Below are 26,208 nucleotides of genomic sequence, written 5' to 3' on the forward strand. Positions count from 1 at the left end.
CACTACATTCCACCACTGACACACTGCGCTTAACTTGTCACACACAAAAACAGGGATTAACATGGGAAGTGTGTGTGATGGATATGTGTAGAGGAAATATGGATGTTTTGAGAACCTATCTTTACTAAAACAACACCCATACACCCACACACCCACACACACACACACACACACACATCTAGATGGTATGTGAAGATTAAACGCAGGAGACAGAGGCCTACAGCCCCCCCATACAAACACACACACACACACACACACACAAGGACTGGTAACTTTGTATGTCAATAAACTTGAACTGAGCACAATAGGAATATTTTTTATGTATTTTTAGGTGCAGATTAATTGATCAGTGAGTGGTAGGCATATTTCTACTTCGGACAGAGCCAGATTAGCGGTTTCCCCCAACTTCCAGTCTTTACTACATGCTAAGTAATGGATAATGTACGGCAAGCTGGTCATTGTGTAACAAACAAACTCCGCTTTGCGTCAGGGAGCCGCATCAGGGGTTTATTTCACAACAATGACCTGTTAGCTGTACATGATCCTGTTAATTACATGGCTACTTACTTAAGAAATCAATCATTTAAATTTAAATTATGACCAAATACCTGCAAAACTAAATACATTCCCATCAGCCTCAGCTTTACTTTGTGTTTAGTGCTAATCACCAAATATTAGCATGCTAAACTAGCCTATATCTATATACATGTATATCCATAGTTCAAAGCAACGCTGTGCCTAAGTACTGTAGACGTTTGTCTTGTTAATCTGGGTGTAACAAATCTTTATTAATTTCATTCAGTACAAAATGAGAAATTAAGGACAAAGCAATTTTATCGAGAGAATTTCTGATAAACTGTGTAAAAGAATAAAAAATTCAGACGGTGAACATACTCGTTTCAATGTATGACATTCATCAGATATAATTTACAGAAGGCAAAATGTATATTCCTCTACTTTCTGTTCATCTCGTAAATCTGATGTTTGGGATTGGGAAATTAGTCCATGTAATTAAATGTCCAGTCGCAGTTTTTTTCTTTGTTTCCTTTGTTGTGTCTGTGCCTCACTGACTGATGGATGATTGTTGAGCCATCTCAGTGCGGCATTCCTCCATCTTCATCAACAGATCGGTGGTCATGGGGTGATCGTCACCGTGGGTGAGCTTTATGATCTGATAGGCCTGGGAAAGGAGAAATAAACACACTTAAAGAGTGTCTTAGCTGTCATTCCTGCTAATGCTAGAACAATATGGGATAGTACTGTACTGTAGTTGAAAGTTGAACTAGGATGTAACTCTATAAAAATCTAATAGATGTTTAAATAGGAAACTTTGGGTAATTATTTTAATGTAACTTGTGTTTACAACATGTCTAATCACCTCTGTTGCTACACGCCTCCAGACCTCTGCAATCAACTTAAAATGTTATTACTGATAGGAGTGATGGACAATACTATAAAAACAAGATCATTGCTGTATAAAATAGCACTACGCTTTTACTCTTGCAATTTCTGTTCGTCAGTATTTCATCCCTCACACCTGTTTGAATGTGTCCAAAGCGTCGTCGATATGTTCCAGGTAATGCTGCAGCTTTCCAACTCTCATCAGCTGGACTCCGTGGACCGGATGAGGATCAGGGTAGTATTGGCTTTAGAAAGGAGAGAGAGAGAGAGAGGGAAGATAGAGAGACATGGGTGAAAGATAATGTTTTCTGTTAGTTTGGTGCAACTTTTACACAGATCTCTTAATTTAATGTAAATAAATATTATGGTTTTTACTCCTTTTATGCTGTTATTCCTCTGGCATCCTCTTTTGTTATTGCAATTCTCATTCCCTTGTGCTTTTTGCTGGAAAATGCTATATACTGTTTTCCTAAGCTCATATAGGAGCTGTTAATACTTATGTGAAAATGTTTGTAAAACCAAAAGGAGACTCATCAATCATAAACTGTTGTATTACATCAGAGTATCCTCATAAGTTGCTTAGTTTAGTGGCTGTAATGTATAGTCTATCCATCTATCCAGGCCCAGGTCGTGGGATGTCAGCAGGTTAAGCCATGTAGCCCAGTCATCCTTTCCTCCAGCCCCGTCTTCCAGCTCCTCCTGGAAGATCCATCATGATTTACTGCCCAGAAATGCAGAAACAAGCGCTCCCTCTGGTTATACATCGCTGGAAGGCTTCTCCACACAGGACACCCAGAGGGACACGATAAAAAAAACATATAGGCTGGATGGCCATACTCTGATCAGCCCTCCAGTATCCTCTAAAGAGTAAATTGCTGGTCCAATGTGACGAGGATGGATCCCACAATACTCCTTATGAATCTGAGGTTCAACAATCATCCTCTGTCTCCTATCTAACAGCTTGGCATAAGCTTTCCCATAAGCCTCGATAATTGGAGCACACTCTCTGGAACCACCACAGGCACTGTCCTTGAACTCCATATGACATGAAAATATGGAGATCTTTAACTGTTTCTAGGCAGCCATATAAACCAGTCAAAGCATGTATGCATTATGAAGTTCCCTCTTGAATGGAAGCGTAGACGAGGTGGCAAGAGTTTGAAAGATATGCACTTTTACCATTCGCTGTAATTTGCTCTGACCCCTATGAGAGTCTGAGAAAGTCTAACATTCACAGCACGGACATCAGACAACAAACAGATGATTAAATGGACAAGACTAATAACAGTTTGCTTTGCCAGTCAGTATCTGTATGCAAGTGTGATGCATAAACAAGTAGGAGTGTGTAAGAGAGGAACTGTCTTAACAGCAAGAAAAAAAACAGATGAAATAAGTGTGGATTATGGATGTCTCCATGTTTGTTGTCTGAACATACCTGCCTGAACATGTGGGTGTGTTTTACATGTTTGTGTGTCTGCGTTTCCACTTTATATTCATTATTTGTTATTCATCCCAGCTCTTTCAATTAATTCCTTTCTATTCCAGTTTCACTACTTCAACAGACTGACAAGCACAACTAATACTGCACGTATTCCCATGATAAATGCACCAAACAAACCGGTAGAGCGACAGTCACACAAACGCATACTGTATATGTATATATACCACTTGTATCGCTATTGTACTGTACTACTGTGCACCGTGTATTTCATGCATGAAAATACTGTTTATCATCCACAAAACAAACATGTGCACACTGTCACCTTGTAGTGCCTCTACCCCCATAGAAGCTAATCTTCATATGACAGAAAAACATAGAGACAGAGCGAGTGTTGCTTTTCTGATGTGTATCCATGGTGACGTGGAGTTCTGATCAATCTGATCAATGATTTTGACACCAAGGCTGCATCCGAAATCACACACTATGCACTACATACCCAATATGTGTATATCGTCCAACATACTTTCGTGTGAATAAACAGTAGTATGTATCTTTTCGGACGGACTGAGCAGTAATTTACGTTGTCACTTCCTGAGAGCCTCCTTGCCGGTTGGAGACGTGTAACCATGGTAACCCGTGCCAACCTCATGTGACCAAAACAACGATTTGTGAAAATCAAAGTCTAAATTTAATTAATTTAAAAACTATATCAAGCCTAACAAAGTCAAATATTATACTTGCAGTTAAATTGAAGCGTTACTGATGTTACAGAGCTGTCCGTCAACGTATGTTGTGAACGTTGTCGTCACTATCGCATTTTTATTGTGGGATATTTATGCCGCTGTAGTGTCCAGCGTTGCAAACTGTAATATTTCACTGGAAATAGTATGCAATTCACTATTGGTTTCATACTAAGGTTTACTAAGGACATGGAATTTCAGACGCAACCCAAGAGCCTCCCGCAACCCTCATAGAAGAGACAAACACTATCTGATCTTTAAGATATTGTCTTTAATAAATGTCGGAAATGTGTTCATCTAAAATGCAAATAATTATGAGATAACTGAATTTGTATGCACACATGCATGCAAATGGATACGCACTGATGCTTAATGATACACATCAATGTGTAATGACCTTTGTTACGCACAGTGCACCCTACATAAATGTATCCTGTATAGACATGCTTTTAAGAGACAGTTCACACACAAAGAGCTGCCTGGGACAGTCCTACTAAAGATAAACACACACCGGGGACTTTTAGGAAGCAGCTTTGTTGTTGGTAAACACTGGAGTTCTCAAAACGCTCATTTACCTGACGTCACTTGTCATTTATCCTCTTTTCTTCTCCATCTCTCTCCTCTAATCTCTCCTTCCTTTTCCTCTTTCCCATCTCCTTCGCTCTGCTCCTACTGTACCTGTTTCTATTTGTGCTTTGTGCCCCGCTAGCTGCAGGGATTAAAGCTGGTGACATTGGTTGGACGGTCGCTTCCTTCTCTCCTCTGCTGCGCTCCATTCATTCCTCTCCTCCACTTCACCTCTGCTGTCTTCTTAAGTCTTCCCTCTGTCTCCTGTTCTCTCTCTCTCTGTTTTCTCTTGATTGCACATACCCAATGTCATATAACCGCTGTAAGATGGCATTTAAATGTAAATACAGAGCACATTGAGAAACAAATTTAAATTTCTTGTCTGGCTCATTCTCTCTGACACTCACACAAACAAACAAAAAGAACTGTAAGTAAACACAGACACATGAATACACACATTCACGCCAATATTAATGCATGAGCATGCATGCACACAAAGATAAGGCCGATTTGACTCCACTTCAGTCTCTATAACCTGGTGTATTTGCCAGATGTCACTTCTCTCCAGAGTAAACGCACCACAAGAGGGTTCAATAAGCTCTCAATTCAATCACATGTAAATATAAGCTGCACTGCATCTGCTATTAACGGAGCATTAATCTTAATTATTTCAACTTTCTGACACTTAAAGTTTGTCACTCTTTGATTTAAAAGGAAAATCTGTTTTCTGAAGTGAGTGAAATCAAAGTTAATTAACTCGTAGTCATTTGATAATTTTCCAGCCGAGTTTTCGCTCACAATGCTAATTGGCCATTTGTTCATACCTTCAAGCCTAACTAGACTACTAACTGGCAAGCCGACCAATTACAGAGGTGGCCCCCGATTCTGTGGTTAGAGTCGAATCATTAAATAGGAAGTCCAAAGACTAGACCAACAACATTAGTCCTCCATGAATAACAGCAAGTTACAATATTGATTTAATTACAAAGCCAGCGATTCAAGCCGCCATGACGTGCAAACACACACATCAACACCAAACTCCAATTATATTTCCTCTTTACATATAGAGCCACACAGCAATTAAAATAATTTCATTAACTTGCTGTCTCTTGAATTCTCCCCTCCTTTTTTTCCCCCCCGGGAGAGTAAATTGAAGGAAAATACGGTCTCGCCGTATGCAGCTAGTTAGAAAGCCATAGCTCTCGGCTATGAGTAAGAGAAGGGGCAAGAAGGAGAAATTAATAGTTGTGGAAAAGTGTAGCATTTCCAGGCAAATGCAGTGGAACTAATGAGGCTCTCGTTTGGAACAAAAGATCCACGGCCTGCTGTTAGCGAGAAGGAAACATGGATTATCTTGCTAAGTAGAAAACCGAAGGAGGAGAACGAAAACATGGAGGAAAGATTAGCTGTGAGTATTCTCCTTAATTGTATTTTGTTTTCTGTCCAATGCAACAGTAATTTCAGTCCTATATGTCCACAGTTTAGCCAACTCAACTTCACTGTACATCTGTTACTTAAAAAAAGAACATTTACATAAGCTTTAAATCATGGTTTCATGGTTCCGGCTTTCCGGAGAAATTCAGACACATTAACTGTTGCCGAAATCTGGATAAAAGCTTTTACATTGCAGGACAGTCCATCGAGGCACTAGGAAACCTTACCACAGTAATCTACAACAGTGGCTCTTTTTGGAGGTTGCATATGTCTATGAGCTGTAAGCACCTCAACCGAAGAGGGATGCTCCCTTCTCAGATTGTTTCATTCCTGTAGCGACTACTATCAATCCAAAGGCTCCCACAACTCCAACGATTAAAGAGTAAATCCATTCAGTATTTCACAAGAAAAATGCAAAGATTTGAGAGTTCAGAATTGAAAGTCAGAATTTTCTTTAGCGGAAATATATTTTTTCAATTTCTTTCCTAACCTGTTCATCAACTTGCAACCCCTCATATTTATCTTGCAACCCTTTGCCTCTACGTTTTCAATGTTGATTTTGATATCCAAACATAAGTAGATAACACCTAATCGGGGGCATTCTGCAACCAGACCTTGAATTTTACACGTGTTAAAGGTGCAGCGTGTATGATTTGGCGGCATGCAGATTGCAACCAACTGAAACTTCTCCCGTGTGCCAAGCATGTTGCCTACATGTTGACTATGGTGGCAGGCACGAAAATGTGAAAGTTAACTTCTACTTTAGTCAGTAATTTGCCCTGAAATACTTTTGTCTTCACCAGAGAACGGAGAGAACAATGCTGTAATGGTGCTGGTTTTAAAAGACTTCATGAATCCATGAAGTCTGACAGCGTGGGTGCGCTTCACCGGTCCACCGAGGCCACTGTCTTTCTTATGCAACAGATTTCTCTCTCTATAAAGCTGCTGAATAGATGCAAATCGGTGCATCTAGAGAGAGAAATCCTTGCTTGCTTATTCTGAGGGACTAACCAAAAAAACATCAATGAATGGAAGCTGAACGTCATTGACAAGTCTTAGCTGTTACTCTCTGTTAGTGCTGCCCTGCAAATCTCAGTGGGAAGAAACATCTTCTATGTTTGCGCAGAGAGGCAAGATAAATCCAAAATATCTGTTTTGGAGCTTTACTTTATGTGCACAAGCCGTCACAGAATACGCTTCTTGATGCACAGACACCTCCGTGTGCATGTTTTCAAGAATACATGAACATTCATGCATTCATGTGTGTGTGTGTGTGTAAGCATGTCTATAGCAGTAAAATATGTGCAGCATGGACACATTCAATAAGTATGGCGTGTGCAGCCTGCAGCAGGTGTGCATTTTACGCTCACAGGCGCATGGAAAAAGCCTCTCTATACATCACAAACTGAATAGAGAAATTGAAAAAAAAAAAAGACCTGCAGAGAGTGAGAGAAGAAAGGAATAAAGAATGAGGGGAAGGACAGGAGAAAGAGAGAGATAGAGAACTCCTGCAGCTATCTTTCTTCTCTGCCATCTGAAGAGCCCAGAGGAAGATAGGAGATGAATATGGAAGATCTTCCTCCTACTCTCTCTCTCTCTCTCTCACTATTTTCTCCTGAATGCTTATCTCTCCTTCTCTTTCATTCTTTTTCTTTTATTGTTGTCTCCCTTCCTTGCTGCTTAGTGCATTCCTCTAGTCCTCTTTTTATACCTCACTTTTCCCTGTTTTCCACCTCTTTCATGTGATTCTGTCACTCATTTTACCTCCCCGCTCTCCTCTGCCCCTCTCTCATTTGTCATTTATCACCTGCGTACATCCCCTCTCTCACTTCCATCCTCACCTAAACCCTCTCCCTGCTCTCTCCCCACAACCATCCCTCACTTCGGCTTCCTTGAGACTCATTTTCTCCAGTTTCTTTCAGCTGACACCGACCTCTCCGTCCCCTTTCTCATTCTCATCACCATCTCTCTCCTTCTGCTGCTCTGTGGCTGGTTATTTATTGATGGGCTGTATTATTGTTTCTCTCCTGCGGATATGTTGTTCAGTGTGTGTGTGTGTGTGTGTGTGAGAGAGAGAGGGAGATCACAGCTATGCCACTAGAGCTCTGCCCTTCACACAAGATCAATTAGTCTTATACATACACTAAAGTTGACGGGAATAATGTTGAGTTTGAGAGATGGAAAGAGAAACACACTGCAGGATGTGCGCCGGCTGGAGGACCTCATCCAGAAGACAATTAAAACTGTTGATGCAATTTACTGTAATCGGACAAGAAGATCAAACTAAAACTTTGGATTTATTTAGATGAATCTGTTTTCAGTAATTCCCCTTTTATTAGAACAAGAGATTTATTTTTTTATATCTACTAATTACGACGGCTCTTGTGGTCTCCCCCTTTCATCTACTCCTGTTCCCATGTATTTCATTGTCTTGTTTCTCTTTGTACTTTTTCGTTTGCTGCACACTACGTACTCAACTTTTATTCTAATCTGCTCTGTAACGTCACTACTTTGAAATACTCCTCTCTACTCTTTTTTTCCCCTTTCTTGCCACATCATAATCCAATCTTGTACTTTTAATACAAATATTTTAGGTCCTAACTTCAATTCAAACTTGTAATTTAGGCAAACCAAACAGGCTATGAAAAATAATGCACTGTAATTCATATACATAACCACAAAATCAATTCGTATGTAATCCACGTAATAGTGAGCCAAGAAGTATGAAGAGTGACAAATACAGCGTAGGGAAGAGGTTGGGGTGGATAAGTGGTTCAAAAAACACCGGACTTTCGCCCAGGAAACCGCTGATTGTACCAAGTGAGAGACATTTAAATTCATTACACCACTAACTTAAGATATCAACTTAATATTTCACACAAAACGTTGTATGAGGATACGCTGAACCAAATGATGTTGGCTTGCAAGCCCAGATATCACATTACATCTCTGGAGATTTGAAGACACTAGATAAAGAATAAAGCTCAATATAAAGATTGGGTTTTCCAAATGCCAGTCTACGGATTATACTTTTCCAGGATATACAACATTACTCCATAAACAAACAATGTTAAAAAGATTACTCTGATGCCTGTCCACAATTTTTTAATTTCTATACAACCCTGTTGAGTTGTCTTTGTCCTCCACAGGGTTAGAACAGAACAGAAATCCTTGCCTCCTTCATCAGGTCAAAGAGTCGAATCCAGCGCATTGTGAAATCTCCTCACTGTTGAGTCTTTGAACACTCAGTCTCTGCTTTCAGAGCTCATTCTCCGGGTTCAAACTCAAAAACAATATGTTATCTCAACAGATCGGTATGCTATTCCAAGTTTTTCACATCCTACCCTTGCCTGTGCATCTCCCTAATCTCTGCAGGTCATCTGTCTGAGAATCTCTCTCAGAGAGTGTTAAAAACAATGGAGCTTAGTCTAAAATAACATGAAATACTGTCTGGAAGCCTTGTGATGACTGTGAAGGCATTAGGATTGAGTAGCAGCCCAAATCTTTGAAGTAATAATCCACATTTGTAAAGACAGTTGTGCATTTCTGCCTTAACTGAGGGAGTTGCCCTTCAAATGCACTCTGGATGAGTCTTGTCCTTTTCCTCACACTGCTGTTAATACTACTGTAGAATCAGGAAGGAAAAGTCACTCAATCCAAGTGGATATCCAGATTTAAAAGGCAGAGGAAGTTTTTTTCCTCCCCCTTTAAATCTTAATACAGTTAAGTCTGTCACACACACACACTGACTCACCTGTATACTGGAAGTGTTCTCTCCCCATATCCCACAGCCTCCTCCCAGTGTCCCAGGTGAATGGAAGCATCTACAGCCATGTCTGTCATTCTGAGTTTATACAGATTTTCATCGGGCACGTCACCACCAACAGTCGATAACAGACGACTACAGCCCTCTAGTAGTGCTTGCCAATCTGCAGGGTCACTTAAGGAAAAGCAACATTTATACGGGTCACCTACAAAATATAAAAAATGAAAGCTGCACACTCACATCTCTTAAGGGAAATCTTACATTTTTATAAAGACAATATTGAATTGTTGGCAGTGGAGAGGCCTCGACTTATTTAATCATCATCCCAGTAGATGATGGATGATGACAATGCTAGGTGTCCGTTGGCTGTAGTGGATCTTGAAGGTAAAGGATACTCGACTCTGTTTTCAGTCCTTCCAGTCTGGGTAGAGCCTCCTTCAGCAGGCGCCATGTTGATTCTTTCCCGGACAGCATGAGTCCGTCCTGGGGAAGAGACGAAAGGGACCACCTGAACATCCACACTGACTAAGTAGACAATAACGGCTGCTAAAAAAACCAAACTCATGTACATACTTGACCTACACACACAGGCACACACAGCACCGTTATGAGGACTGGGCATCAAAAACAAATCAAATAGAATGAGTTTATTCAAATTTGAATACAAAAGAGTTAAAGGTCAAAATGTCCTGCCTGGACTTTGTATATCTCATCTCAGTGGACTGACAGCTGATGGCAACCACAGATATTACAACACTGACATTCTGCTGTGTGTGTGTGTGTGTGTGTGTGTGTGTGTGTGTGTGTGTGTGTGTGTGTGTGTGTGTGTGTGAGCGTGTGTGTGTGTGTGTGTGGGAGCATTTGTGTGACAGATTTACAGAGTACCTCTGTGTAGTTGTTGCTTAGGTAGTGATTTAAAAAGAACTCCCATCATGCATTGTGTTTTAAGTGTCCTGCATGACAAGGAAAAGGTTAAAACATAGAGATAAACGCGAAGATACAAATCCCAGGAGACTGGGGCAGTGGTGGCCTAAAGGTTAGAGAAGCGTGCTTGTGACTGGAAGGTCGCTGGTTCAATCCCTTGGGACCAGCAGGATAAATCTCATTACCACAGCTGAGGTGCCCTTGAGCAAGGCCCTTAACCCCAACTGCTCCAGTGGAGCTGCTCAGTGGCCAGCAGATCAGACTGTGGTTGTACTGGGCAGCTTTCAGGAGTTAACTGTGTGAATGTGATCAGGGCATTCCTGAAAAAGAGAGCATTGCTCTCAATGAATCTCCCCTGAATAAATAAAGGTTAAAAAAAAAAAAAAAATTGCAATGGGTGATCTATGGGAAATAAACCACTGAAATCTGCTTAGATGGTAAATGTTGGGCAATACGGTTCTAAGTGCCTTTGAACTACACACGCACGGACACACAGAGTACACTGATGCATAAAAAAACAGCAACAGATCAACACCGCCTTGTACAGGAGTTGTTAAGTCAAAAAGCAAAGTTGATATAAAAAAAGAGAGACTGTGGCTGAGTGCTCAGTGAACTGGTGGTAAGTCTGGTTTCATTTAAAACTTAAATAATAGAGCTGCCAGTTGTCAACTATTAAATTAATCGCCAACTATTTTGGTGATCAATTAATAGATTTGAGTAATTTTTTAAGAAAGAAAAAAAGTAAAAATTCTCTGATTCCAGCTTCTTAAATGTGAATATTTTCTGGTTTCTTTACTCCTCTATGACAGTAAACTGAATGAGTTGTTTACAAAACAAGATTTGGGAAACACTGATCGACATTTTTCACCATTTTCTGACATTTTATAGACCAAACAACTAATCAATTAATCGAGAAAATAATCAACAGATTAATCGACAATAAAAATAATGGTACGTTTCAGCCCTACTAAAAAATACTTCAACCAGACTAGCTTACTCTAAATTTTGTTTAAGATGTTTACATGCCTCACGAAGATCACGAAGTTGAAACTAAAGGAATAGTATTTATTAATGAAAACCCTCTTATTTCATGTGCAGAGAAAAACAACATACAATCCTCCTGGGTTTGATGTCAACAGTCATCTGTTGCCATGACGACTTTGGATCACAACCCAGCATCCTGCCATCATCATCTGAAGATTAAAGGGAAAGAGGGGGAACGACAGAAAGTGTGGTGTGTGTGTGCGTGTGTGTGCTTGTGTGTGCGTGTGTGTGTGCGTGTGTGTGCTTGTGTGTGTGTGTGTGCGTGTGTGTGTGTGTGTGCGTGCGTGTATGCCGAACAACGGTGGGATGAATAAAATTAATGCAATTGTCCCAGAGAATCAACTGAGTGCTCTCTCTTACCTTATCTCAAACACACACACTCAGTTTTGAGTGCTGCTGTGTTGTGGTAGAGTAAGACCAAAGTGTCATATACAGAGAACAAAGCTGGAGGAAGAAGTGAAGGCAGAGAAAACAGAGAAGGAGAGAGAGAAAAATGAAAACATACAGAGCGAGACGGAGAGACAGGGAGATACTGGAAGAGAGAGACTGAGTGAATTAAGATGGATGGAAAAGAAAACTGCAGCTGAAAGACAAGATAATATTCTCATTTTTCAGTAGGTGGTCAGAGAGAGAGAGAGAGAGAGAGAGAGAGAGATAGAGAGAGAGAGGTGTGAAGAGGTGGAGCGTGACAGAGTGACGGAGAGGAAGAGGAGGACAGCAGGAGATAAGAGAGAGTGAAGGAGGGAAAAGGAGGAGAGGACAGGAAAGGGTACACTGTAACACGTTATGCACAGATACACAGCCAATAGCGGCATAGCATGTGTGTGTGTGTGTGTGTGTGTGAGAGAGAGAGAGAGAGAGAGAGAGAGAGAGAGAGCATGCTTGTGTGTGCTTGAACTTCTGGTCTTATGAAAACCACGTTTTACACATTTCAAGCAAGAACAGTTTTTGCAAAGTTAAACGATTAAGAGATCTGGGTTAGGTTTGGATTAGGGAGGAACTTCATACATAGGTGTGTTGTGTAACTTGAGAATGGCCTTAAAGGCAACAATGGCTATGTTCACCTGCATACCAATGATCCAATCATTTAGGCAGTAATGAATAAGAAGATACGGGGAGGACTCTCCTTCCTTAGTCAGAATATTGATGGAGATTTTAGCCATTTAAATCTCTACAGGAGTTTGTATTACAGTTTCTCATATTGCAACATACCAGCAACACACTGCAACCCAATGCAATGTTTTTGGGGTACAGTAAGCTTCTCCACTGCGTCACCTCTATTGTTTCATCACCTACTGTACAAGCACTCTCTAGGTTATTAACAAAGTCTGTACTGTAAGACATGCTAACAGAAATTTACCAAGTGATGCATCTAACTCTGGGAGGATATATTTGTGCTGTATTCAGGCTGCATTACAAACATCTCAAAGCAGTGTATATGAACGTGTATACCACAGGAGAATGAAGAGAGATGTGGAATACCTGAAGAAAACTGATAGTGTATTCACACATTTCTGGACTGTGCTCCATAACAGGAGGCAAGAATATTAATGTGATGCTTTGATAAGAAACATCTTAAAGAGCAGGTCAATTTTTTTGTCTTTTTATGTTTTTATATAATTCTGTAGCTCACAGTGGTGTTCCTTATACATTCAAATCCGAACACTCAAATTTTGGTCAAATATGTATGTTTTAGCATCAAAATGCTGTTTTCTTAAGTCCTTCTAAAAACCTTTTCCCAAGTGATCTGACGTAGGTTTCTGCAGGATGCTGCTGCTACATGTACAGTATATATACATCCTTACAGTCACCTTATTAACGCCAAATACATTAGCTTAGACTGCGGTCGGCATGCTCCCAGTTTGGAGAAGCAAACGGAAGCTAAGCAAACGTACTGCTGCGGATGCCGTGTTAGTTTTGATCCGAAAGTCACACAATAACACAAACACACTAACTGATCAATGCAGCGGTAGACCAGCAACTCTTGTGTTTTGTGAGGTAAAATGACTGTTTTTGTGAACGGAGTCTGGTCTGGGTGGCTTTGAAGACAGCGATATAATAACTTCGCCCCCCCATCAAAAAAGGTTGTTGGAGGACGAGGTAAATATAGCGTACGCATTCTTTTTTACGTGGGCCTTTTTTAGGTGGCCAAAATACGTTTTTCTGCTGCTCCCATCCACAGCCACTTTACCTCACCGTCAGACAGCCCTTTCCAACGGGGAACTGAAGCCGTTATGTCACTCTCTTCAAAGCCACCAGACTACATCAAAAACAGTAATTTTACCTCGCAGAATGCGGTAGTATACTGTACATACAACCCCACTTCAAAAAATCAGAACTAACCCTTTCAATTATTTCCAAACTTAGCACAGCTAACGTTGACTCAACTAGTGCTAGCATTCACATTATTCATAACCTTATTGATTAACTTACTTTGTTAACCTATGTCACTGCTTTTTGCTAATGGCTGACTGGGCATTTCCATTTGAAAAGTAAAACCCAAAACAAAACAGAAAAGATTGCAGATGGACCCGCCTTTTAAATGGGATAAATACCTTACTCTGAATACTGCCCCTAGTTGGATCATTATGTGCATCTAAATGTTGCCACTGGCATAGTTTATGTTTGGAAATAAATGACAATTATGTAAATATTCGAAACCCTGAAAAATCAGCAGTGAATGTGACGATGTAATTTGTGTGCGTCTTACTTTGTCTTGAGAGTCACAATGCTGGCAGCGGCATGTAAAATGGTATTGGTCCTCCAGCTGTCTCTGTCGATCTTCAGTCAATGACAACGTCTCAATGTAACTTATAGTCAGCTGGAAACAGAGAACAGTTTAGTTTGTTTTTTTGCTCTACTATAGATGATAGATAAATGCAGTTAAGTGCAGGAAGATAAATAATTTGGAATCTAAATAGTGGAGACTGTGTAAGATGGAAAGAGATACTGTAGGAGTAAAGTGTGTGTGTGTATATGTGTGTGTCTATCTTCCAGATGGCATGGATGCGTCTCATTACATAGTCAGGAGGGATGGTGAAGTATGGAAAATGAGGCAAGACGCTGCCAAGTTGGGACGTGTCATCCTGCAGTGATATTTCACTTGGCTACATTTTTTTAGGATTGCTCTAATAACATTAGGTTTATTGTTCCTTCCATCAACATTTATTATTACTTGTACAATAAAATTCACACAATACCCAAAGTGATTTTATGTCCATGTAAAATATGGCTCTCAGTTTCAGATTATGTTTCATTCAAAACAGCCTGAGGCGTTGGCTCCTCCATCAATAACAGCAGCAAATAAAAAACATTCAATAAATATTGCTCATAAAGAACATGGACATAAAAGCAGAGGCAGTCGATAAAATCAGAGTCATAGTCCATGTTGTTAATGTTGTGAAGATGAAGTGTGAGTATTTTTTTTCTCGTACCTCCTCTTCAGGGTTGATATCCCGAACAGCTCTGAGCTGCAGTTTTGTTCCCACAAACACCATCACACAGTTTGGCCTACAGTCATGGTTTAGCAGAGATAAACTGGGAGAGAGCAAACAAGATGATGAGGAGAGGAGGAGGGGAGAGAGGAGGGAGGAGAAATGGGAGAGAGAATTGTATCTGTGGTTAAATGTTTAACTTCCACAGAAAGCCAGAGAGCACATGATACATGTCGAGGAAATACAACTAGAGCCTCATCCTGCTGAGCCACCAACTGCCACGTGTCCAACTGTTCAGGGGTTTCTCAAATCACTGAGACCAATGTTGACTGAAATGGTAATTTGTTCCGACATATTCATGAGAGATAAAACACATGTTGAGTGACACTCTTCCCTCAAGATCACCATCCATTTATCAGCCAGTTTAGTGTCAGCTGTAGGATACCATATGTCTGTTATCCCAATACCCAAGGTGCTTTCAGGGGGTTAAATATCATCTGGCAGCATGGCGTCTCATAATGTGAATCCTGCACATATAGGTTAAGACGGAGTCGCTCAAATGAACCTCAGACGACAAGTTACAGACACGTGGACACACATACAAACGCAGATAATTCCCTGCACAGTATGGCAAAATGAGTACTCTGCTTCTGTCATAACAAATGTCACTCTTCATATTCTGCTGCTCTATCGGCCTCTCTCTCTCTCTCTCTCCCTCTCTCTCTGTCTCTCTCTCTCTCTCTCTCTCTCTCAGACACATATTCACAAATAAATCAGGAAACGATGGGTACTCCACTTCTGTCACAACAAAGACTCATTTCCCAAGTTTAAAATAGATACAGTCAATCCTCCTACTCATCGACACGCACACTGACTGACAGTCTCTGCATCATAACACTGATGCCACATATTATTGTTTTTATTTACACTCTGATTGAACGCATTAATGGCTTCTTCCCTTACGTTTAATATTACCAATATTACCATACTGGGTTTTATTAAAACCATAATGAAACAGCATTTTGAGACAATGTTAGAAAATATGTGCAAGTGTGATGTGTTTCGCACAGTGTAACTAAAGAGAACTGGATACAGCGTTGGAGGCGGGGCCCCGTTCATTCCCATGAAAGTTGCTCAGTGGTGCATGAAGCAAAAAACTTGACTTACGAGTATAAAATTACCACGATCTCCGCATCCATTGGGCCCATAGAGCAAGCGCAGTAGCGTTTTGCTTCAACTCTGCCTCCCAGCCCTCGCTCCATCCTCGGTCTGGGGTCCATTCACATGAACGGAGGAAGGGAAATAACTTTGGATTCGGCTATTAGTGCATTTTACAACTTTTAAGACCTATTGATTTAAATAAGGGCTATTCAAGTGTTCGTACTGGGAAGTAGGGCTGTCCCGAATACCATTTTTTGGGCTTCGAAGCTTCGGTGAGAAATATTCGAAGGTATTCGAAGCTTCGCAGGAGGCTGTCTGTCTCCATGTCCCCCGTTTCAGTGCCTGGGACAGTGCCGCTTACGCACTACTGTACACCCACACACTTCTACACACAACAAACAGCGATATCCGTCTGAGAATAACTAATAGTAATTAATGTTGAATATGAATAATGAATAATGCTGTGGGATTATTCCCTATTTCATGGGCAATTTGGGGATTTATACTTTCTTATTATGTACTTATATTAAAAAGGAAAAAAACAAAAACGAAACATTTGAATATTGATTTGGAGGTTGATCCCCATGGCAATGGTCGAAGCATTCGGGACATTTACCTAAAAAAAAATTATCCGCTGATTTTCAGATATCTCTTTCCCAAAATAAGTCTATGGGAAAAAGTGTTTTTGAGCCCAATGGCATCACGTGACGGACACGGAAGTTTGTAATTCCACCGTTTGGCCACTATGTAAAATTTGCTTCAGAGACCATCGCTCTTCCTGGGGGCTTGATCATAATGAGAAAATTGATGGGGCAGGATGTACTGCAATACAAGGAGGAATCATTTATCTGTAAAGAGGATTTTAATGGGAGAGAGCTGGATTCATCAAATTCAGTTTTTCGTTGGCTAAAGTATTTATATATGCCTGCTGTCACAACATGACCTAACGAGTAGTAATACGCTTTAATTGTATGATTTTCAATGAATGATGTCTTTGACTTACAATACTGCAAAAACACATGTAGTTACCAGTGTATTCGGGAGACTAAATATTAAAACACTTGTTAGTTGAATCAACACTTCCGAACATTATACAACATTATTATTATTACAAAACATTATTTAACCTCCATGAAAGTAGGATTTATTGCAGGACTGTTGTATAAGACTGCTAGTTTTAGCTAGGTGTACCTAATAAAATGGCAACTGAGTGTATTACTCTTATAATTCTTGTTTCATATGTGGTCTACGCTTCATGAATTGTAAAAAAGACTGAAAGACTTAAAAACAAAAAGCATGTAACTATACTGAATGGTGGTGATTTTACTATATTGTAAAGTCTGTGCTTGATCTTTCCCGGGTTGAAACTGTAATTGTTGTGAATGCTGTGGCTTCTTTTTTTATTATTATTAAAGTATTTTAAAACCTCCCTGACCCATAAAAAGACGTTCACTGTCACTGCACACGTGGCTGGGAAAAATACTGAAGAGGTTTGTCTGTTTTTATGACCCCCTCCATTACTGCTGTTGTCGTTTATTATATTCATAGAGCTAAACAATGGGTGCAAGAGATAAAGACTGTGTGTGTGTATGTGTGTGTGTTGAGCCTTTGTAAAACCATCAGTAACCCCCTGGCTTTGTTCTACAGTGGAGAAGTTACGGGTTGAATATCAACTAGAAATCAAGCCCTCCAAACGCTGCTTTCATCTGATGGAGAGCAGCTCATTAGCATACTAATTAGATTAATTAACTAAACCACATCTCACATTAACAATATCTGCTCACACTAACAGAAACTAACTGTTGCTGAACGCAGCAGGATAGAGAGCCAAATATCACATGAGTGGAGACAGAAGAGGGCCAATCACTGATGATATTTAATGAAAGAAGGGGTTAAATACTTTCCTCTCTTCGTTAATGTTTCCTGCATCTTTATTATTTCAGAGAGAGATTCTCAGTGTGTCTTTGTTGTGCAGAAGTGGTTCATTACTGTATTAAAGGTGCTCTTGATAACATTGATAACATTCAGCCACTAGATGTCACATTCTCCCCCGTTCCATTGCATTTACTTCACAACAAGTCGTTGCCAGGCACTTACCGTCTCAGACATTTATCCGTTTTTTCCACACTTAAGTGACGACCCAGAGATACCACGTGATACCAATGTTGCTATACTTTTGGCTCACAAGCCTTGTTAGAAGTGGGAACTAAACATCAGATATCTTCCACAGAGATAAACAAAACATTCATTTTGGACCCGCCAAAAATTTAAAAATGATTAATACACAATCATAATGATTTTCTTCAGAAAAAGTCACACTTTTCAGCACCTTTCTAAAGGCTCTGTAGATGTACTATTTTTTAAATATTCGTCTACATAAAAATGTTATCAATAAGACCTTTAAAGCTGCAGATATCAATTAAATAGCACTAAAAATTCAAACTGAATGTAGCGCAAATAGGGCAGGGCAATATGGCCAAAATCTTTAACCGCCTATATCGGTAATTTCTATTCTCGATAATGATGTTTTCTGGCAAAGTAATAAATAAACAGTCTATGTGGAATAACCACAATGGTAATAACAACCATGGTAAACCCTATTTTGTATACTCCTGTGTGATATAAATACTTGACAAATGAAAAGAGTATTTTCTCATTTAATTAAGAACTTAAGTGCAAAATGAACATAATGGTTTCAAGTGAAATTATAGAAAAAATATATATATCCATATATACATGGACTATGTTTACATGAATGCACACAAATACAGCGTAATCAGATTAAGACAATAGTTTGATTTTGCTACACCGGGGTATTACCCTACGCAGATTTCTTATCAATTCAGATTTTTCATAGAAATTTGAGTTAGTGTGTGTTTGTTATTTTCAGTTTAGACGATGTAATTGTGTATCATGATATCTCCATATATCATTTAATCACTATATGATTCCATTGAAAGACGATAAATCATTATATTGAATTATCATCCAGCCCTAAGTGAAAACCTTTCACATGATAATCACCTGTGTGTAATCAACTACTGATATTCAGTATATTTAGATTTGACTATTTCAGGACCAAGATTCTGTTTAAAACGGTGAGAGCTGTGAACCTCTGAACCTGCATTCACACCACAGTGTTACAGTCTCCAGTGGACCTGAGACTAATAAAAACTCTTTTAGTTGAGACAAACAAAAACTCTCGCCTGACACCTTTGAACTGTGTGCAACCAATAAACATCTCTCGGGTGTTTGTATCATATTGTCAGCTCATCTCTTCCTCCTGTTTTCATTTCAGTGCATCTCCGTGAGGATTTGGCCGTGGCTACACACGGGTTTAAGTCACTCTGAGTTGATATGAAAGTACGACTGTTATCAATCCAACTGTGAATCATGTTGCTCCTGATAAAGACCTCAGAGGATGAGATTTTACATCATATTTTTAATAGGCTGATTAGCAGAGAGGAAGACGGAGTTAATTGATTGATTTAATTTATTTCATTATTAAAAAATAGGGCTGCACAATTAATCCAAATTTTGCCGCAATATGGCCTACTGCAATTTTCAAATCACAGTATTTGTTAAAATCACAATATTTGTTAAAGGAAAAATGTGCATAAAAATACCATTTTAAATTAAAAATGGTGGTTCTGCAGAGATGTCCTGGCCTACACATCATATTCTACAGACTTAAGAAAACATCTTTGTTTGGTACAGATCCCCGCAAAAATCACACCATAATCATTTTAATAGTTTTTTTTTAATGAAAATGAGAATAATGAGGTGAAAATGATCATTCCCTCTAATATTGCAAATCATATCGCAATGGCTCTTATTATGTTGATCATTAAAGGTGCTATATGGTACTTTGTAACAATTTCTTTAAGGCCACTTTAATTGTGCTCTGTGAAATACTCAGTTTCAGATGTGTGGGCAGATTGTTCCACTGAACTGCTGCACTGTAGAGAAATGTGGTTTTGCCCATTATGGGCCTTTCACACAAAACGCGGCATATGTGGTCTTAAACTCATTATTTCCAATGGCTTGTGCCGCGCAACAATGGCTTTTCGCTGCGCACTCCACCACACTCGCAGCGCACTGTTATGTGCAATGAACACAGCGGTGAACCCAGCGCCGAGCACAGCGCCGAGCACAGCGGCTAACCCAGCTGCGAGCACAGTGCAAACCGCGTTCTGTGTGAAAGGCACATTAGGCTATTGAATCGAAAAGGTTTCAAGTCTGTCAAGCTACCTCTTGTTAAGTAGTAGTGCTTTTCTCTTAGTAATAAGAAATAATTAAGTACTTTGGTTCCATATTTTTAACAATTTTGTAAGTGAGCAGCATCTTCATGTAAATTATTTTTTCCACCGTCAATCAGTTAAGCTCTTTAAAATGTGTAGGATCGAGATGTGAACGTGGGTGAACTTTTAATATAACCTATATCAATGTATTTTGGGCCTTTTGTAATTTACTTTTTGAAGTGTTGTGATAATCCGGTATATCCGGTAGACAGACAGAGAGGAGAATGAGAAAGTCAACAAATGAGAAAAAATAGTTTTTGACATACAGTAGAAAAAGAAAAATGAACAGAAAAGTGATGGTGTGAACAGAGGTGTGTAGCCTCACCACAGTAATCCCCCCTCTCTTTTCAGCAAACCCAGTTGTTGCTAGGCAACCCAAAATATGAATAGGCAGGGGACCATCCTGCGAACGGGCCCATCATTTATGGATGAGTTAAGACACAAATCGCCGTCACACACTGACACGGACACACGCGGTCTGGCTGAGCTTTGGTAAAGCCACTGTGACCATCTGACATCTCAACACCGGCCAGATAAACCGGCTGAGATACCTGCAGCGTGTGTGTGCGTGCGTGTGTGTCCGTGTGTGTAGCTCTAACTCTAACAACATGTGCAACGACAGGCCAAATCCCACCCCATTCACCCAGGACTCAATACAGGGATTACAGTGCATACCGCCTTGCTCTGTGAGTGTGTTTCACTTCCACATGCCAGACAAGAATCACATATCAGTTGGAGTCAAATCTCGTGTTTCTCCATGCGTTCTCGCTTCTCTCTGCGTCCCCCCCCATCTTCCCCAAACAGCGTTATAATATTCTGTCAACATTCATTTTCAACTTTTCGCCTCACAACAAAAAAAATCACTTCCCTTCCTCCCTTCTTCCTCCGACTTCAAAGAACTGTCAGGGAAATGGCGAGGGGGGGTGGGGATGGCTTTGAAATTGAGCACGTAGAGGATGGGCGTGGTCGGCTGGGGTGCGGTGATCTGGCAGGTAACTCAAGAGCTACATTTAAATTTGGTGGCATTTTTAGTATACAAGTGAGAGAGAGAGAGGCAACATCTAACATTGCTTATGAGCTAGATTGAAATTAATGATGCTTTTTAGATGTGTATGCTTCACACGTTGCCCTTTGTGTGTGTGTGTGTTACCTAGGATACAGCCCGACTCCAATCTCTCGCAGCTCTCCGTCACTGATGGTGAAACAATTACACGTCACCTAAAGGAGTGAAAGAGGATAAAAAAGTGGAGACGAGAGAGAGAGATGATTTGTTAAATTGCCTCAGGGAACCAACAATACCTTTCATCATATGTTCTGAACATTTTTGCATATCTGTGGCACCTGCAGAACCCCACTGGCACTGCAACTGAAACATGACATTCGAGGGTTTTGCTTTGAGATGTAAAGGGATTTTATTGAGTAAAATTACCACCTGGTTATTTTTTTGTCTTTCTTTATAAAGGAAAAAAAACGTTTTGAAATAAAATACATGTCTGTAATATTTTCAGCAGACTGTTGTATCAGTGATCGGGTGCAGTGATTTTAGTTCCCCTCAAGGCCTGTGAAAATAAGAAAGCGAAAACATTTGAGGGTAAATGTTGAAAGACAGTTTTCCTTGAAAACTAAACTGAAGAGACAGATGGAAAAAGGAAACACCCAGCAATTAGAGCTGATATGAAAGTTATTTACCACCTTCAGCTTGATCAATGTTTGAGAGATGAAAGACAGAGAAAATAAAGAGATCGGTGTATCAGATTAAACAAATCTTAAAAAATGGATTTGCATTAAAAATTTTGCCAAACACAATTTAAAACACAATACTGTAGACTGTAAAGCTGATGTTTAGTTAAACTAGTTACAGGTATAAACATGATTTCAAACTTTATGATAACCTGCATGAATTATTTTCTCTTAATTAGACAACGTAAATTGTGATTCTGCATAAATATACAGGTATATAGTTGAATATGAGCTTAAATATTAGTATAATTACATTATTTTTTCACATCTTCACTTAAATGAACAGATGTAAACATTTACAAGTCTTTCTATCACAGAGTGATGACCAAAGAATAATGACTATTTGGTTTTGATGGTAATGAGTCATTACAAACACCTACAGCCCACAAAACCTAGTGACCTGTCAATTTCAGTATAATTAGAGGAGAGAAGGGGCTGATTTATTGGGATCTAACCTTCCTTTTCATAGATAGAGACTGACCAAATGGTACAAACAGTAGCCAATATTATCACAACCTTCCTAATTAAATAAAAAGTGGACTCTTAAGGCCTTTGCACACCAAGTCCTTATTTTATGTTCGGAATTGTCTCACATTTAATAATAAATATGACCTCACGCCATGTCAATCACATTCACCCTCTGACTCCGAAACCTTCGTCCGTCATTAAAGCTTTCGGAACAGGTTTGATTTTCTGCGTTGTTTTGCACCCTTCAGAGTTGTTTGACCTCTCAGAGCCACCGTAAATGCATATGTAATCATCCGAAATGGCATCTGATAAGCTGATAAGCACCGTACAACAAACAACGTAAAGAATACAGAGATGATAGATTGTGGCAGGTGATTGCAGAACAGAGTCGGGGATGGTTGCAAAACAAAGGATGTATGAAAGATTAGACTGTAGTGATTGTGCTCTAGGCAGATAAACGATAGCTTCTTGCTAATGTCATTCAGTCATTAGCCCCATTGGGGCTAGCGCTATCCATTGCACCCACTAACTAATTCAGTTTTGTCTTCTATTGCGAATTTTCGCAACCAATAGAATAATAAAACGAGTCGGACTCAGTGTGCTAGGATTACGGATTAAAAAACGCATACGAAAAATATGGACTTGGTGTGCAAAGAACTTTAGTGTTGTTATTCTTGGCCTCTCCTCGATGTCACAATGTAAGGTTATCAAATTAAATGTATATACTTTTATGATCATTTTATTTTGAAACGAATCAAGTACTGAAATATGCAAATGTATCCAAATCCTTACACCCTGTTTTAAACACAAGCACAAGCAAACCTATCAAACACGTATGGGTCATGGATCTTTCCTTCTAAATCTACAAGGCACAACTAAAACTTACACTCACTTTAACTTCATCATAAATCTAAACACTGGATACGCTTTTAACACTTGTGTATATAAACCTCCCACAATGCACCAGGGTGGTCTGCATGATTTAAAGGACATATTTCAGGAACAAATTAATGAAGGAGAGATTTCAAACGAGGGGGAGAGATGGTTTGTTTCTTTCAACTAACAGAGATGGTTTGAATAACTAAATGCTTGAAGAAGTTGTTTAAAAGAGAGAGACAGGGAGAGATGATGAAAGGGAAAACAGCAATAAACACACTAAAACATAAAATAAGTAATAACAAAGAAGTGAAAGCAAAAAAAAGAAAGCATAGAGAAAGTCTTTGATTTGTCAATTAGGGAGCTGGTGCTGGTAAACAAGTGTGTTTGTGCGTGTCGGTGGTCGTGGTGTGTATGTGTGTATCTCTGCATGGGGTCAAAGGAAGTAGGTAAATAACTGTAACTTTAGTAACATTAGCATTCAGACTGTCAGCTAAAGAGGCAGACAGAGGTATGCAGAGAGGGAGGCAAAGACAGATGTTCCCCATCCTGCTGATATTCACACCAGAACCAGAACTCAGCTAAATGATTGGATTTCAATCTGCAGTGGTAATAAACACCATAAGAGCCGGGCCTCGTGGGAAATGAGGCTTTTTCCTCAACTTATTCATTATAAATACGACGGGAGGGAACGTGATTACATAGAAAAACACTGAGACACACACACTAACGCGTATGAATACGCAAAATCTTCCTCACACACACAAATCTTTCTTTCTTCATCTCACACACATTTACACAGACTTCATTGTTATTCAGTTGCTCTCACAGTCATCCATCATCTGTGCCATAAAGCATGTATTAAAGTGGGAGAAACAGAAACATCATATAATAAGGCAATATGTTGTATATGAATCACAATACATCAAGATAGAACAACACTTAAAGGATAACTTTGGTATTTTTCAACCTGGACCCTATTTTCCCATGGTTTTGTGTCTAAGTGACGAATGGGGACGACAGTTTTTGAAATGAAACTGGTCCAGTATTGAAGGAGAACGCTGCAGCCGCCAGCCGCTAAACGAGCTGTAATGTAATCACTCGGAGCAATTCCTCACCGTCAGTTAACGTCCACTAAAAGTGCTTCTTTTTGCAACTGACAGGTTCAGATTGTTATTATAAGTGTCTGAAAACATTATGGAAACAACCCTACAGATAAGTAAAACCTTTTTCTTACCTTTGGCTCTCCGTTTGTTATTGTGTCATGTGACGTGTTGCTGGAAGACAACGGTGGAAACGTGAGTGAGAGTGGAGAGTGGAGTGCCGGTGTTGTCAGAGTTTGTTAAGTTGGAGTACAGAAAGCATAGTTTAGTGTTATCTAAAAGATTTTCAATGTCATGGCTGAATATTGGGATGATTTCAACAATCTGAGGCTGTCAGAGGCAAACACAAGCACTTTTAGTAACGTACATTGACGGCGCCGAATTGCCCTCAGAGATTATGTTGCAGCCTGTTTAGCGGCTACATCTGCAGCCTTCTCGTTCAATTCTGGACTAATTTTAAGAAAAAGTTGTCCCGATTATTCACAAAGACACAAAAACGTTGATGATAACCAAGTTTGATGACATCATGGACTTGCATTGATATAGCGCCTTTCTAGGCTGTGCCATTGGGGGCAGTTTGGGGTACAGTATCTTGCTCAAGGACACTTTGACATGGAGGCTGGAGGAGGTGGGGATCGAACCACCGACCTTCCAATTGGTGTGCGACCCGCTCCACCTCTGAGCCCCAGCTGCCCTGGTCATGCATTGACCCATTCAGATCGACTGGAAATATGAAAGATCACACAAGTTGGTGAGTAAGAGAGAGCAAAGAAAACCGTAGCTGAAACTTAAGTATCTTTTTTTTATATTTATTAATCTATTTTGTCTCCTGTATGAAAAGGAGTATTTGAGTCCCCCACAGTTTTCACCTTATTAGGAAAATGCAGCATTGGTTAGTGACAGCGGGGATGAAAGGACGGCCGTGCAGAGAGAACAGAAAGGGTGGTTTTGAGAAGAGGGAGGGGGGTGATGAAGTGTAGAGCAAATTTAAACAAACGGTGGTAGGGCACTCAGCTGGGCACAGATCTCTCTCTGTCACACACACACAGACACACACACAGCAACTCTCTCTCAGGGGATGAGAATCAATCTAGCAGAACATCCACATCTGCAGAGCCGGCTGGTGGACGCCTTTTGCATCCTAAAAACACACACAAACACATACACACGTGTATAAGCAGGCCTCCCTGCTTTACACAAATGGTACACAAAAATGAATCTCATGAATCAATTCCTGTATGTTTCTATCTGCCTCCCAAAGCTTCCTTTCTTCTTTCCCTCACTCCCTACTAGGCTTGTCGCGGTAGCCGGTGTTACACAGTGGTTGGGCGTATACCAATTACATTACGTACCCACCGCTGCCACCACTGCCACCACCGCCACCACCGCCGCCACCGCCGCCACCGCCGCCACCGCCGCCACCGCCGCCACCGCCGCCGCCACCACCGCCACTGTCTGGGCTTGAGTTTGCCATGTTATGATTTGAGCATGTTTTTTATGCTAGATGCAGTACCTGTGAGGGTTTCTGGACAATATTTGTCATTGTTTTATGTTGTTAATTGATTTCCAATAATAAATAAATACATACACTCACCGGTCACTTTATTAGGTACACCTTGCTAGTACCGGGTGGTGTTCTGCTGCTGTAGCCCATCTGCTTCAAGGTTCGACGTGTTGTGCGTTCAGAGATGGTATTCTGCATACCTTGGTTGTAACAAGTGGTTATTTGAGTTACTGTTGCCTTTCTATCATCTCGAACCACTCTGCCCATTCTCCTCTGACCTCTGACATCAACAAGGCATTTCCGT

General features: G+C 40.1%; 1 protein-coding gene across 1 annotated transcript in view; it reads right to left on the reverse strand.

Moving 5' to 3' along the window:
- Positions 1 to 283: 283 nt before the first annotated feature.
- smyd3 (SET and MYND domain containing 3) overlaps positions 284 to 26,208 on the reverse strand; it is a 91,638-nt gene continuing 65,713 nt past the window's right edge. The window contains exons 6-12 of the mRNA XM_037752383.1: positions 21,364 to 21,431; positions 14,752 to 14,854; positions 14,028 to 14,138; positions 9,745 to 9,832; positions 9,338 to 9,512; positions 1,538 to 1,646; positions 284 to 1,180 (exon numbers count right to left, since the gene is read on the reverse strand). Coding sequence (XP_037608311.1) covers positions 1,064 to 1,180; positions 1,538 to 1,646; positions 9,338 to 9,512; positions 9,745 to 9,832; positions 14,028 to 14,138; positions 14,752 to 14,854; positions 21,364 to 21,431 — 771 coding nt within the window. The 3' untranslated portion in view covers positions 284 to 1,063. The remainder of the gene's footprint in view (positions 1,181 to 1,537; positions 1,647 to 9,337; positions 9,513 to 9,744; positions 9,833 to 14,027; positions 14,139 to 14,751; positions 14,855 to 21,363; positions 21,432 to 26,208) is intronic.

Source organism: Sebastes umbrosus, chromosome 2, assembly GCF_015220745.1.
Source record: "Sebastes umbrosus isolate fSebUmb1 chromosome 2, fSebUmb1.pri, whole genome shotgun sequence".
NCBI classification, from domain to species: domain Eukaryota; kingdom Metazoa; phylum Chordata; class Actinopteri; order Perciformes; family Sebastidae; genus Sebastes; species Sebastes umbrosus.